General features: G+C 48.0%; 1 protein-coding gene across 1 annotated transcript in view; it reads right to left on the bottom strand.

The window, feature by feature from the left end:
- DNAAF8 (dynein axonemal assembly factor 8) overlaps positions 1-16,018 on the bottom strand; it is a 154,651-nt gene that overhangs the window by 38,831 nt on the left and 99,802 nt on the right. Inside the window, exons 18-19 of the mRNA XM_074965705.1 lie at positions 9,272-9,426; positions 4,350-4,497 (exon numbers count right to left, since the gene is read on the bottom strand). Coding sequence (XP_074821806.1) covers positions 4,350-4,497; positions 9,272-9,426 — 303 coding nt within the window. The remainder of the gene's footprint in view (positions 1-4,349; positions 4,498-9,271; positions 9,427-16,018) is intronic.

Below are 16,018 nucleotides of genomic sequence, written 5' to 3'. Positions count from 1 at the left end.
ATTCATTTACAGCAGGATTAAGTAGCTGCTGGAAAAGCCTGGCTTGGCCATTACTTTTCTTAGAAAGATCTTAGCCTTGCAGCCAACATCCTAGCATTTTCAATTGACACCGACCCCACGTTATGAAAAGAAACCACTCCAAAAAGAAATGACAAGTCTCTGTGTTCTGTTTCAGCCCTGACTGTCATTTGGTGTCTTAGACTAACTAGGATATATCATCAGGCACGGACGGGTTCTAGGAGTAGGATCCTAGTTGGCATGCCTTGGAAAGGGGAATAGTATTGGAGAAGGAAAGGATTATTCCTTAGCAACACTGGACTTCTTCATGGGGTCCTTGTAGCCAGCTTGGCATTTCCTGGTGGCCAAATGAAAGCTTATTTGACAAAACTGTCAGCTTTTCCACAGGTGGCTCTGAAATAAGCCACCAGTCCAGGTCAACTTAGAAGCCGTTGAGGGTAGCAGGTGTGAGGTTCTGCGGGAGATGGAAGGTAGGCCCACGAGGAGGTTGACGCCTCTACACAGCTACCCGGCAGCTGTGATAAGGCTGGATGCATTATCACATAGACCCCATAGCTGTGATAAGGCTGGATGCATTATCACATAAACACCACAGGAAGCATCACCTCAGAAGGTCAGACTGACAGCTTGCCTCATGGCCCCTATTGGTCCAGGTACCCTATTTAAGCCCAAGAGAAGTTCCAGGGAGTAACGTGCAACTAGGTGGACTCCCCAGCCAGTTATAGTGTCTCACTCCCAGACTCCGACTCTGACTCGGACCCCGGGCTTCTGCCCTTGAACGCGAAGTCCGATCCCAACCCCTGGCTTCAGTACTTGAACTCTGCCTCCCACTTGGACCCCTGGCTTTGGTATTTAGACTCTGACATGGGTTTTCGACCCCTGGCTTTGGCATCTGGCTCTCAACCCATGCTCTCAGAGTCAGACACCAGCCCTGCCACAGGACTGATCCTCCAAGCCTCGGTTGTGACAGCAGCGAAGAGATGTTTACAAAGTTGGTCTAAGGATTGTGGTCAAGTCTGGATGTTTTTCTAAAAGATCTGCTCTAGTTCAAACAGGAATTGTTTCAGGGAAGTTCTCTGGCCTGATTTATGCAGGAGGTCAGACGAGAAAATCAGCCTTGATAGCAGCCTTCAACTGCCTGAAGAGGGATTCCAAAGAGGATGGAGCTAAGCTGTTCTCAGTGGTGGCAGATGACAGAACAAGAAGCAATGGTCTCAAGTTGCAGTGGGGGAAGTCTAGGTTGGATATTAGGAAAAACTATTTCACTAGAAGAGTGGTGAAGCACTGGAATGGGTTACCTAGGGCGGTGGTGGAATCTCCATCCTTAGAGGTTTTTAAGGCCCGGCTTGACAAAGCCCTGGCAGGATGGTTTAGCTGGTGTTGGTCCTGCTTTGAGCAGGGGGTTGGACTAGATGACCTCCTGAGGTCTCTTTCAACCCTAATCTTCTATGATTCTGTGATCACAATGGTCCCTTCTGAGGACACTGTAAAGCACCCAAACCCCAAAGAATACATGTACAGGGTCCAATCCTGCAGCGAAAAGGGAGTTCTGCCCAAGTGTGGGCTGGATAACTAGAGGATCACTATAGTGGACTAAAGAAGCAGTGAAGAACGGATGATGTGATTGAAACACAGGACTGAGTCAGGAGAACTGGGTTCTATTCCCAGATTTATTGTATGATCGTGCGCAAGTTAGTTAGCTGCTCTGTGCCTCAGTTTCCCCACTTGTTAAATAGGGATAGTAATGCTTTCCCTGAGGTTTAATTCGTGTTTGTAAAATACTTTGAGATCCTTGGGTGGATCCTACTAGAGAAGGGCACAGAGGGAAGTTATTATCTGCCACATAGATACTCAATTAACCAGCTTCCAGGGTCCCTGCCTGAAAAGAAATTGAAAAGCTAATAAGTAAAGAACTTGCTGTGCACTGGACAAAGCCAGTCCTGATAGTCTGAGCACTCAAAAACAAAGGGCCAGCTCCTCGGCTAGTATAAATCAGCATCGCTGCAATGAAGGCAATGGAGCTATACTGATTGACATCAGCTGAGGATCTGGCCCAAAGCACATGCCTACCACTGCACATGTACACCAAGAAATACCTATGTGCTACGAGACACAATTTTTAAAAAATAGGTGCCGAGTGAGGCTATGTCTGCACTTAAACCACCACAGTGGCACCGCTGCACTGCTATACACTTCAGTGTAGACACTCACGCCAGTGACGGGAGGGGTTCTCTGTAGTCAATCTTCCCCGACAGGCAGTAGCTGGAAGAATTTGGCCAAGGATTCTCTCCTGCTCTTTGGTCATGGGGCACACATCCCTTCTGTCTTTCCAGCTACTTATATGGCCCCATCACTATTCTATTCTATGTAAGTTCTCATACCACCATACTCATCACCATACTACCTGAGCACCTTCAGTCATGCATTAAGCAACATGACTAATATCTATCATGTCTGTTCCCTCATCCTCTCCCCATGGGGAGAAGCCTGTGTTGAGTCAGGAGAACTGGGTTTGGATTTTTTTACAGCAGATACATGTTGCTCTATGGTTATATTGGAGGAGGCAAAGTCAAAGAAATGCACTTGGAGCAGAAGGTCTGCGATGGTCCTTAGTTCCTTCTGCAGTCTGGGCCTGGCCCCTGAGAATGCTCTGTCAGCAGAGTAACTGATACCGTCCCAAGGATTTAAAACTAGAAAAACAATAACAATCTCCCCCTTTCTTCTCAGAATGTAGAAGGAGCACTGGGCATTGGTTTTTGCATTGGCCATATGTGTGACGAGTGGAGACGTGCACCTGTGTGAAGACCTTGCTGAGGGAAAGCCAAGTCAAAGAGACAAATTTTGAATATGCTGAGGTTCCTCAGCCTCACCCCTTGCAGGAACAAGAGCTGTTGTCCAGGCCTGGATCAAGTGCAAGTTCTAGCTCCTAGTCTCCCAATTTGTCAAAAGTTTAATTGTTCCATAGCTAGATAGATGTGGGACAACATGGTCACAGGGGGAGGGGTCTCTCTCATGGAGCTAAGGCCAAACCCTTGGAGGCCTTTGAATATCAGGATAGAGACTCTGAACTGGACTCTGTTTGCCACTGCAGAGAGCCAGGGCAGTATGCTCACCTGTGCTCAACCTGTGTTGCTAAGCAGAAGGGCTGCTGCATTTGCAGCAGTTGGAGCTTTTCAGGGCATCTGGCTTCATGAATTCACAGCTACTTCATATGAAGACAGAGAACCTAGAGTACCGAGCACAAAAGCAATGACTCAAATGGATTTAGGGGTCAGAGTGGACAAACAGCTGAACATGAGCTTGCAGTGCGACACAGCGGCAAAAATGGCCAATGTCATCCTTGGACGTATAGACAGTTGAGTAGGAATATGGAAGTGATTTTACCTCTGTATGTAGCATTGGTGAGGACAATACCGGATTACTGCATACAGTATTTTAGAAAATTGGAGTGGGTGCAGAGAAGAGCCACAGAACTGAGTCAAGGGTTGCAAAAGAAGCCTTGCAGTGAAAGACTTAAGAAGCTCAATCTATTTAGCTGATCAAAAAGAAAATTGAGAGGTGACTTGGTTACGCTGTATCAGTACCTTCAAGGGAAGAAAATACCAGGTACTAACGGGCTCTGAAACTTAGTGCAGAAGTCCGTAACAAGAGCCAATGGCTGGAAGTTAAAGCCAGACAAATTCAGATTAGAAACAAGGTACACATTTTTAACAGTGAGGTGATTAACCACCGGAACAAAATGCCGAAGGAAGTGGTGGATTCCCCATCTCTTGCAGTCTTCAGCTAAAGATTGGATACCTTCCTGGAAGAGTTGATTTAATCAAACACCAGTTATGAGGTGTAAAAACTGGGTGAAATATTCTGCCCTGTGTTATACAGAATAGATGATCTAATAGTCTCTCCTGTCCTTAAAATATGAATTCCTAGGTATAGAATGAGTTGAAATAAACAAGCTTGGGCGTCACAAATAGGTGGATCACAAGAGCAAGGTCTGAATCTGATAGGATGAGGGACTGTCTTCTGGCACAGTTGCAGATGTATACTTTTGGCCACCATGATTACCTGGGCAATGAGGAGTCCAAAGACTGAAGGCTAAAGACCAAATTACTGCATAGCTTGATTACCTGATACACAGAATGTGGATCTAATGGTGGTGGCTGATTCATATAAAAGTCTGGTGGTGCATGCTACTTAGTGAAAGCTAAGGTCAGGCCCATATATTTTGAAAGGGTTTGACTGCAACATGGTGCTGTTAAAGGAAGCTTTTCAGTCTGGTGCACGCCCGAATACCAATGCTCTTCGCTGAGGGACCTGGGAAAGACTGGCATTACCTTTCACCAATGCAGGAACATGATGGCCAGCATTCTCCTTTCTCAGCAGTAAAATCAGACAGTGCAAGCGTGGCTCAGCAGGAGGTTCTTCTCTTGAGGATCTCTTATCAGGGGGACTTGAAGTCTTGTTAGGGCAAAATACAGCCATCTGAAATTACATAGGCCAACACTTCAACCCTAGGAACCTAAAGCTAGACTCCTAAGTCCATGTTTAGGTACTGTGACAAAGTTCCTGCTCTACCTTGGTGGGTCTTGCGCTTATTGGTGGATTTGCTCGCCTTGGAGCTTCACGGCAGCCCTCAGCTTGGCCGTTTTTCTGAACCCACAGTCCAGGTCGACTCCTCCTGTGTCTGACCAGGACTTGGGAGGATTTGGGGGGAACCCGGGCCCACCCTATACTCCAGGTTCCAGCCCAGGGCCCTGTGGAATGCAGCTGTCTAGAGTGCCTCCTGGAACAGCTGTGCGACAGCTACAACTCCCTGGGCTACTTCCCCATGGCCTCCTCCCAACACCTTCTTTATCCTCACCATAGAACCTTCCTCCTGGTGTCTGATAATGCTTGTACACCTCAGTCCTCTAACAGTCCACGTTCTCACTCTCAGCTCCTAGTGCCTCTTGCTCCCAGCTCTTCACACGCGCACCACAAACTGAAGTGAGCTCCTTTTTAAAACCCAGGTGCCCTGATTAGCCTGCCTTAATTGATTCTAGCAACTTCTTGATTGGCTGCAGGTGTTCTAATCAGCCTGTCTTAATTGTCTCCAGAAGGTTCCTGATTGTTCTGGAATCTTCCCTGTTACCTTATCCAGGGAAAAGGGACCTACTGAGCCTGGGGCTAATATATCTGCCTTCTATTACTCTCCTATAGCCATCTGGCCCGACCCTGTCACAGTACCTATTTAAAAGTGATTTAATTTGCAGGGAAGCTGAGCATCCACAGATCCCATGAAGTCAAGGGGAGCTGCTGGTGCTCATCACCTCTGCAAATCAGGCCATTTGTATTTCAGTGCCGCCATGTGGATTTAGGAGCCTTACTTCACAAGCATTTTGGACATAGTGTTATTTTTTTATTTGATAAAGTGTTATGAAGAAGGAAGATGGTTCTTCTTCAGATCTGAAGAAAAGCAGGTGGTAAACAAGCTCCTTGTGCAGAGTTTTCTTGGTGAACCAGGAAGCACCCCACTCTACAGTCTCAGACCCCTCACCCTGTGCAACACATGACTTACAAAGGACTGTCTCCCTATGCAAGGAAAAGTCTCACTCACTTCACTGGCTGTTCTGCTAATGTGAGGAGTACAGACCTGGGCTCATTTTTGTCTTTCTCGGTTTGATTGGAAGCCCTGTTTTAATGATGATTATCTCGGTTTCCTTGGACTGAGATCTGACAATGCCAAATGCATACTCATTCAGCTGCATCCGATATAATATTACACATAACATCAGGTAAAAAGCTTGCTGGTTGGCACCATGATAAGAGAACCCTGACAATCTATATTAATACATGCTATAGGGAGATCTCTTTGTTCAGACGGGTATTAACTTATGAGAGAGATGTGAGGAAAAAATGGTTACTCACCTTCTCGTAACTGGTGTTCTTCAAGATGTGTTGTTCATGTCCATTCCAATCAGGGGTACGCGCGTGTGTGTGCATGGCAGCCAGAAAACTTTTCCCCTAGCAGCATCTGTCAGGTTGGCCTGGGAGCCCCCTGGAGTCACGCCTTCATGGAGCTCAATATAGAGCCCTGCCGACCCGTCATCCCCTCAGTTCCTTCTTGCCAGTTACTCCGACAGAGGGGTACAAGGATGGGTATTGGAATGGACATGAACAACACATCTCGAAGAACAACAGTTATGAGAAGGTAACTGTTTTTTCTTCTTCGAGTGGTTGTTCATGTCCATTCCAATCAGGTGACTCACAAGCCCAAGTTCAGCAGGTGGGGTCGGAATCATCCACTGATTGGAGCACTGCTTGTTCAAAGGCCGGATCGTCTCTGGCCTGCTGGGTGATTGCATAATGCATGGTGAAAGTGTGTATGGAGGACGACGTCATTGCTCTGCAGATTTCCTGGGTGGGAACCTGCACCAGGAACATCGTTGAAGAGGCCTGAGTCCTGGTGGAGTGTGCAGTGATCGGGGGAGCAGGCACACCTGCCAGGTTGTAGCACTCATGGATGCAGGACGTGATCCATGACAAAAGGGAGTCCAAGGGAGGAGTCGAGTACTGGGCGATGCAGGATTATGATCTTATCCAAGCTGTCCCAGACTGGCCAATACACTAATGCTAGCCACGACTAAAGAGGCTGAAGTCTGAGTCTGGCATGCTGTACTATGTAGGTACATGTTTTCCAGTAGTTTCAGGCAATTCCTTGCTGTGGTCGGAACTGCCTGAGACTTCATATGATGTCACTGAGGGACTGAAACCTTGCTTCCGGCAGGTATGCCCTGGCTTGTGTCGAGTCCAGTACAGCCCCTATAAACTTTATCCTCTGAACAGGGGACAGTGTTGATATCCCCTCATTCAGAAGAAGGCCCAGTTCATTGAACATCATTCTTATGAAGTCGACTTGTTGAGCTCTCGCAGGTCTAGGATGGGCCTGAGCCCACCTTTGGCTTTCAGTATTAGGAAATACCGGGAATAATAACCCTTGCCCTTTTGCTCCTGAGGAACCTCTTCCACTGCCCCTAATGAAAGGAATGAGAGCACCTCCTGTATAAGGAGTTGCTTGTGAGAGGGGTCCCTGTAGAGGGGAGCTGGAGCTCTCTGCTATGTCGGTCCGGAGAGTGGTGAGGGTTCAGACTCAACTGGACCCCAGGCGGGGGCAGGAGTCAATGAGACCCTGGGAGGCAGAGGAGCTGAGGTGATGTGGCCTGGTTCGGGACTCCCTGCCACAGGCTTCTTGGGCTTGAAAGGGAGAGAGCGACCCCTCTCTGGCCTTTTCTTTTTCTGGGGCACTGGGGACTGAGACTGGTGCCTCACAGAAGATTGTCTATGGGTAGAGCTGTGGTGGTGCCGTGACTCCTTGTGGTCCTTTCTTGGCACCGATGAGGAGGTGACGGGTGTTCGATCTGCTGAGCCTGGGTTGGATTGTGGCTGGACTGCTGCCTCCATGAGAAGGATCTTGAGTCTTTGCTCCCGGTCTTTTAAAGTCCTAGAGCAAAACCCTTTGCAAATTCTGCTCCTCTCCTTCTGGTGGCTCTCCCCGAGACACCACAGACAGGAAGAGTGCAGGTTGCTCTTAGGTATAAATTTTCCACAGTCCTCGCAGAGTTTGAACCCTGGGGACTTGGGCATACCCCAGTGCTGGGGGGGTGTTGTTTGTGGGGGGACCCCAAAAGGAAACTTATGACCTAACTACTAATACTAAACTAACACTAGTAACGACTGAGAACTAACTATAAACACTAAGAGTGGACACTGCCCAAACATGCTTGCAAAGCAAGAGCAACATGTTGTTCCAGCTAGCCGTCACTGGTGGTAAGAAGGAACTGAAGGGGTGGTGGGTTGGCAGGGATGTGTATTGAGTGCCATGAAGGTGCGACTCCAGGGGGCGCCTGGACTGACCCAACAAATGCTGCTAGGGGAAAAGTTTTCTGGCTGCCGTGCACGCACGCGCGCACACACCTGATTGGAATGGTCATGATTGGAATGGTCATGAACAAGCACTCGAGGAAGAACTATGAAGTTATGCAGTCACATATGAGGAGTATCTCCTGATGACACATGCATTGATTAAAAATAATTTTACAGTGATTTTTTACAGTTAGGGCCCAATCCAGCTCCCATTGAAATCAACGGCAAAATTCATATTTGACTTTCACAATGGCACAATCTGGCCATTAGTGTTCTCTGCTGCCAGGAAGGATGGGGCTTTAATGGGATTTTCCAGCACAAAGGAAACTCAGCTCTGAAAGCAACTGGAGGTGCCACTCATAGCAAAAGAAGATGATGCCAGAAAGATGGGGAATCCTGGGTGCAGGCTGGCTGGCAAAAGGGTAACAAGAGTGAGAAAACCACAAAGCAAAGTTCACCCAAGGATGAAGCAAGGGTGAAGCATGCTCGTCGCTATAAAAAACATGATTTCCCTTAGTGAGTGCAAGCTAATCCGAGGCCCATTTGGCTTTGTGTGGATTAGTAAAATGGCACAGCACCTATTCCACCAGCCTGGTCCACCTCACAGAGCTGGATTCACTGGTGGCTGATTTGACCACTCTGCTGAGAAAGTCAGCATTGCTGACCATCTCTGGGATTCAAATAGCATCAGAACAATGTGTTAGAATATTTGTCCCCTTTTCAGAGGAGATGCTATTACCGTACTAATGTAAAAGTAGACCCTGTTCTAAACTGGGATTACTAATGCAATCATTTCACATTGGGACCAGCTGTTGCAACAGGCACATAAAGTAACACTGCTTCTTCATTATGAGTCTTGCATTGTTAACCTGAGGCCTGCAGGAGTGTGACTTTAAAGACATTGTCATCTGGGATGAAAATAGGGTGACCAGACAGCAAGTGTGAAAAATCAAGACGGGGGTGGAGGGTAATAGGGACCTATATAAGACAGTCCTTAATATGGGGACTCTCCCTATAAAATCGGGACATATGGTCACCCTAGATGAAAATGAGCTGACTGTAACATTTGCATCATGATATTCTGCCTTATCTCACCATGCGGCAGCATCATGACACAACATGTAAACATCACGACATAATCATATTGCACCATCCACACAGATATTTTGGGGTGCTTTCAATATCCTGAGAGCCCGGCCTGCAAGATGTTGGACAGTCATGTCAAAATCAAAACCATTGGGGTTGGAATCAGACTAACCCATTGCAGCTACACTGTAGGTTTTAGCAGGAGCACTAATGGATATGGCATTCAGGATCTGGGAAAGCATTATTCTAGTGACCCTCTGTCCCATACCTGACTTGTTGTCATGCTGAGCATGATGGCTCGCTTGGGAGAAAGTCGCAGCTGCCTGATTCCCTGCAGAGTAAAGCCTCTCTGAGTACAGGTTGAAATCACATCCCCGTATGCATGAGGAGGCACAGCAGGTGACACAACCAAAATGACATCCCCTGGATCAAAGTAAAGATGAGAAGGGCATCAAGTTATTTTTGTGGAAACTATTCCATCTCTGCAGGAAGCCTGATGAAAGTGGCCAGCCCCAACTTCCAGACCAACCCAGATGGTGACACTACATTCTGTGGTCAACATTAACCCTTATTTGGCCCGTCACACCTACATATAGCTGTCACTACAGGCCAAGCCAGGAGGGCAGGATTCACACCATCAAAGATCTTCTTTAAAAAACAATTATTCTAGAAAGTCTGGCTCAGGTCTGTCTAGTGATCTGTGAATTCCTTCTCCATTTGCTGTACAGCTGGGTTTACTGAGGTATGGTTAGAGTGAGTCAGTGGTCACCTCAGATTAGAATTCCAGACCTCTGTCTTCCTAGCCGTTTGCTGTAATCATGAAACAACCTGGCCTCTGTAACAGGCCAGGAGGAGGCCCCATAGAACTTGCCAGCTCTAGACAGGTTTTCTCTATACCACCCTGCTAATGTGGCCTGACTATTGAGGAATCATGGGTGAGAATGTAGTTTTGTCTTCATATCCCAGTTACTGCCTGGCTTCTCTGCTGAGATTGCCAACAAGAAATGGCAATTGTGGTTCTAGATTTTGTGACATGGACATTTTCCCCCCAGGAGCTGGACTGAGACCCAGCATTTGTTAGCCTTTGAACAGTCATCCGCTGGTATTTTTGTTCACCACTGGAGTTCACCAGATTTGCACCGGTACCTTGGAAGCAGAAGGCTCTATATCCCATTGCAAGTCCCTTTGGTTTTCCAATATCCTTACCAACACTGGGAATCTAAGTGTTTGAAAACAAATCAACACCAAGAGAGAAAGAAACAATAAGCGTGAAATGACAGCTGGAAGAAATGGGGTGGTTTGCACTTTCCAAAGTCTCAGTAAGGATTAGTTTGTGGGATCAAAGCCAGTTTGGATCTACTGTTGGGCCTGTTGTATCTGAACTGCCAAATTTCAGGGATGTGGGTAGTCCAGATAAGCTTCTGGCCCACGTCTAGTTAAAACAGTACCCTCTTTCATAAATAACCCCTATTTTGGAATGAATATAGGATTGAAATTAACAAGCATATCTGCTATGGTTCAATATAGGTTGGACCCGAAGAAGTAATCTGTGTAGCTCGAAAGCTTGTCTCTCTCACCAACAAAAGATATTACTTCACCCACCTCGTCTCTCTCAGTTAATGTGACTGGCAGCTGCACCTGATGGGTCCTATAATGCAGTTGCACTGTCCATTCTGTATGGGTGTGTGATGGGGTGGTCTGCCCCTTAAAGGTGGTAGCACCTAGTGGTCAACCCACCCCACCACGTGGAATGGCCCTTTAAGGGTTTGAAAGGTCCAATATAAGGATCTAAAGGGGATATGGAGAGAGAAGAAGAAGAATGAATGGTGTGAAGGCCCTACAGCTCGCTAAATTATAACCCTGCCCCAAGAAGGAGGGCTGGGGCTTCTGCTATGAGAAGAGGGGGAGTGACTGTTTGAAGCACAACCCCTGCTCCAGGAAAGGGGCTGGGTTGACTTCTGAATGAGGACAAAGAACTGACCAGGCCTCTGCTAGGCCTCAGAGAAGGGTATGTCACCCACTGTAGAAACTGTAATAAATTAGACCCCACGAAGGGGGAGCATGTTCCTGAGCAGAGATTTTTCTACCTTCCCCCCACCCCAAACTCTCTCCTCCCCCGAGTGGTCAACTAGTTACCGCAATGTTGCCAATTTAGTCACGTTCCAACTAGATCTAGATGTTTTAAAAAAATTCTAATTGGAAAACAATTCCATTTAGTTGTTGGTTGGAAATATGAATTGAAATGGAAACATTACTACACACTTTAGAAGCAGATACATGATCAAATACTTGTACCTGAAAAAACATAATAGGTTTGAAAAGTCTGAGCAAAGACGAGCTTCCTCACATGGCTGTGTTTGTTCGGACAGTATCGGCGTGTTTGTTTCGGTGACGTTAGCCGACCTAATCGTTTCAAATGATGATTTATAAACAAAATAAATCATCAGAAATTCAAGTGCTGGTGGTTTATTGGTGTTTTATGACGTTAAAATGTGGGGCCGAGAGGTAGCGCTGAATCACCTTGCCAATGAAAACGTATTAAAATGTACAACTCACCTTTGCCCCCATGGTCTCGCCCCTCGGCCCTCAATCCCCTGTAAATTCGAACACACCCTCTAATTTCAGCTCCTGGGGAAAGCACTGTTCCTGAGCCAGCCTAAGGGTAAGCGGGGGAATAGTCCCGCTATTGTGGGGAACTTTCCTGGCTTCTGCACTACCCTGGTGAAGTGGGCGAGTGAAAGGATCTGAGTCCTCGCTCCCACTTCCTTTACCCAGTGGCCTCCCTGCCCTTGAGGACTCTCCTTCCAATCTCCTGTCTGGCAGAGTCCTCGTAACCCCAACAAGGCTGGGCCCAGGATTCCTGGGGGGCTCAACCCCCATCCCTGCTGTGGTCACCTAGGACAGGGGCTAGGGTGTCCCCACTCCGGGGTACTCTCTCTGCACTGGGCACTTCTCTGACCCACTGACCATTACATACAAGTTAAAGCAAATGCAAGTTATTTAATCAACAATTAATTTTAAAAAGAATAAGAAAAAATGGAAAGGTTAAAGGAAACATGTCAACCCGCTCTGTGCCAGGGAACATCACAAACAGTGTCTCTGGAACATCAGGGCAGTTCACAGTCTGTTCCTTGTAAGTCCAAGGTCTCCCTCTCAGGCCCTGGCTGTGCTGCAGCGACGCTGTGGGTTGGACACTTGCTCTGGTGGTGGCCACACGCTCTCAGGCTCTAAGTGGTAGGTCCCTTCTTCCCAGTGTCGCCCCCGCCCTGTCGGGGTTACGATCCAAGCCTGGCCTGCAGAGCCTCTTGGCTGAGGTGTCTCCCTGTGCTGGGCCCGCTGCTCAAGGTCCCCCTCGCTCTCCCCAGCTGCTCACCGCACCCAGCTCCAGACTGCTCCAGCCACAGCTGCACCACTCTGTCTCTGCACTGCTGCTGCTGCTCTGCCTCCAGCTCCCTGGGCTGCTTCTTTGGCCCCTCTGGCTCTGGTTGCTACAGCTCTGCTCCCAGGACAGGTCTGCTCTGCAGGCTGCTTCTGTGACTCTGCTCCCAGCACTGACCTGCTTCCTGGGCTGCTTTTCTGGCCCCTCTGACTCTGGTTGCTGCAGCTCTGCTCCCAGGGCAAGTCTGCTCTCTTTGGGCTGTGCCTCTGGCTTTGGGGCTGCAGCTCTGCTCCCAGGACAGGGTCTGCTCTCTCTGGGCTGCTTTTCTGATCCCTCTGGATCTGGCACACCTCTGCTCCCCAGATTAGTTTGGGCCCCTATTTTCTCCCTAGCTCGACCTCACTCTGTCTGACCCAGGCAATTCCAGCTCACACGGAGGACGGGACCTCCCTGGCCTCCTGACTCCCTGATTAGCCTGTTCGCCCTGTCATTCAGGCTGACCTGGACCATTGGCCTCTCCCCATTGTTCCTGGGGGCTGTCAGTCTCAGGGTCCTGATTCCCCATCGACCCTTCGCCCTTTTTAGTACTGGGAGCTAGCCAACCAAAACACCCCCACTGAGTGTTAGTAAGGGGGCACAGTCCCCTTACATAAGGCTGGTAGTGGATTAAAAGAACCAGAGGGAAGGTGTGGAATCCAGTGGCCGGGCCACAAGGGATGTGCTGGAGAGGATCACCCCTTGACAGGGTGTGACTAGCTTATTCCAAGGCAGGCTTCCAGAGAGCTCAGTGAGGGAGCACAGTGGCTCCTCTCTCCAATACTCCTGCATGCTGTCCCCTCCCAGAGAAGATCTTCAGCTTCTCTTCCAAAAGGCATGATGCACCACCCATCCGTTTGAAGAGCAAAGGTTGGGTACAACTTCCTGAGCCCAACAACCACAGATGGAACCATAGCGGGGGGGATTGGGGGGGGCAGCTCAGCAGCCCACATCACATGTGAATCATCAGTGGCCATAAAAAGATAGGGAAGCAGGAAATCTGGCTCAGTCCATCAGCAACAACCACCACCTGCCATCATCCCCACCCCGGAACGTACAGAGCGGAGGGGTGTCTGCCAGAGGAACTTGCTCAGATGCTAGTGTTAACATACATACTTACATTGAATGCATTTAAAAGGTAGGCCTCATCTTTTCTTGACTTTTATCTTCCTTCCTCTCATTCTGTCCCTCACTTTCCTTTCCTCTCTCATCTTTCTGGCTCCTGTTTCCATTCTCCCCTCCAATCCGCTTTTCTTTGGCAAATTAATTTCCTCTTCCTCTTTTCTATGCCAGGGCATCCTCTTCCTCTCCTGTCCTTACTGTCTTCTCACTGCTGGTTGGAGGGCTCCTATACCCCTCAGTTCCTCCCTGAAGGGCTACCCTTAGTGCCAGGGAGCAGAGGTAGGTCAGCAGTGCTCTGGTGGCAAAATCTTAAAACCACTCCTCCTTTAGACAGGTTTCAGAGTAGCAGCCGTGTTAGTCTGTATCCGCTAAAAGAAAAGGAGTACTTGTAGCACCTTAGAGACTAACAAATTTATTTGAGCATAAGCTTTCATGAACTACAGCTCACTTCATGAAAGCTTATGCTCAAATAAATTTGTTAGTCTCTGAAGTGCCACAAGTACTCCTTTTCTTTTTTCCTCCTTTAGAGAGGGCAGAAGGATTTGCTGTCCCTGACCCCACTAGAGGAGGCCACAGGGCCCAATGGCTCATCTACCTCACACATTCTCCTCCTGAGCACAGATTTCCCAGGAAGACAGGCTCTCTCTGTTCCCACTTCCTAGCTGGCTGTCACTCCTGTATAGGGCTCCTGGAGCAACTTCTCAGCCAGCTCTTTAGGGGGAATACAGAAAGTGGGAGCCTACACCTGCAAGGAGGAGAGGGGAACCTGGGAAGGGAGAGGAGCAATGCAAGAGCCAGTTAATAGGAGCTGCTCCCGGTGCATCTTTCCAGATGACTGGTTGACCACCTAGTCCCTGGCCCTAGAAAGGCCAGGAACATGCATGTGGGATTGTTTGAACTATTTAACTGCACTACCTATGGGATTATATCCCAGGCTGTGAAGAGGACAGGCAGATGGTCTGTAGCTAGTGTGACAAAGCTCTGTCCTTGCCTCCGTGGGTCCCACGTTTCCTGACGGATTTCGCTAGCCTCAGAGGCTCACTGTGACCCTCCACGTAACCCTTCTCTCTCTAGAGACAAGGGTCACAGTCTACTGAGCCATTTGCATCATAAGCCAGCAAGGTGAGGAGAAGTTATCCTTCCTTGCACAGTCTCTGTTGTCTCCCAGTCTCAGTGATTAATCAGGGGGCAAAGGGTGGGGGAAGCCCAGGCCCACCCTCTACTCCGGGCTCCAGCCCAGGGACCCTAATAGTATCAGCTATGGTAGCTGACCTTTTAGAAACATAACATGTACAATTCCCTGGGCTACTTCCCCCACAGCAGCCCTCACTTCCTCAAGCTCCACTTCACCCTTACCTCAGGGCCTCCTTCCTTGTGCCTGATATGGTATGTACTACTCAGTCTCTCCAACAGCGCAGCTTCCTCCCACAGCTCCTGACATACGCGCCCACCTGACTAACTGGGAGGCTTTTAACTAGTTTCAGCCAGCCCCTGATTGGTTTCAGGTGTCCCAATCAACCTAGCCTTCTCCCTGCCTTCTGGAAAGTTCTTAATTGGCCCCAGGTGTCTTAATTGACCTGCAGCAGCTACCATTTCACTTATCCTGGTACCAGGGATTTGTTTAGCCTGGAGCTAATATATCTATCTCCCACTACTTTTCTATAGCCATCTGGCCTTGCCCTGTCACACTAGGTAGATATGCAATTCAAGGACACTATTAACTCCCATAGAACTGTTCCTTCACTAAGTAGGTCCCAAGAATAAAGGGTTTCCTGTTTTAGATTTCCTCAAGCATGGTTTAGGAGGCCTGTTGTGACAATTGGACTTACAAAGTGTATCCATGTGAGCTCAAACGTAAAAAGTATGTGAAAGTTCATAAGATGTTACATTAACCATGAAAAATAGATCAAGTTGTTTACAACCCTGAAAGTTATAACAAGTGCAAGAGAACCAGACAAAGAAGCTGGATTAGGCTAAACCAAAAAGTCCATGTTGATATAATCCAAGGAACTGCTGAAATTATGCTTTGTAAAAATAGAAAATATGAAACCAGAAGTTAATAGACCAAAATTGGTGTAATGGATATTAGGCGTAATTGGTGGATAAAATAATTAGGGGAATGAATTATGATGCCTACTTTCCCCCTTTGTGGGTTTTTTAAAAAGAGATTTTGAAAGAAGACATGTTCAGATCAGTTCATTTCAGCTCTCCCTCACATATACCATCCCACTTTGCATCCCAGCTCATCCCCAAAAATGCCAGCACTTCAATTCATCTCAGCTCATCTAAAGGATTTTCTTCCTGAGAGGAAGGCCGGCTGGCCGTAATCTTGTTCAAGGAACTTGGTTTTCAAGCACGTAAGATCCTGCATTGTTTTCCATTCCCTTATGCTATTTTCTGCTCCCCTCCCCCTTTCTTTCCTTCTATCCTTTCTCTCACTCTCTTGGCTTTTCATCAAATCCTGAAGTCAACCATGCT

Source organism: Natator depressus, chromosome 10 (genome assembly GCF_965152275.1).
Source record: "Natator depressus isolate rNatDep1 chromosome 10, rNatDep2.hap1, whole genome shotgun sequence".
Taxonomy (NCBI): Eukaryota; Metazoa; Chordata; order Testudines; family Cheloniidae; genus Natator; species Natator depressus.
This window is presented reverse-complemented; position numbering and strand designations above follow the sequence as displayed.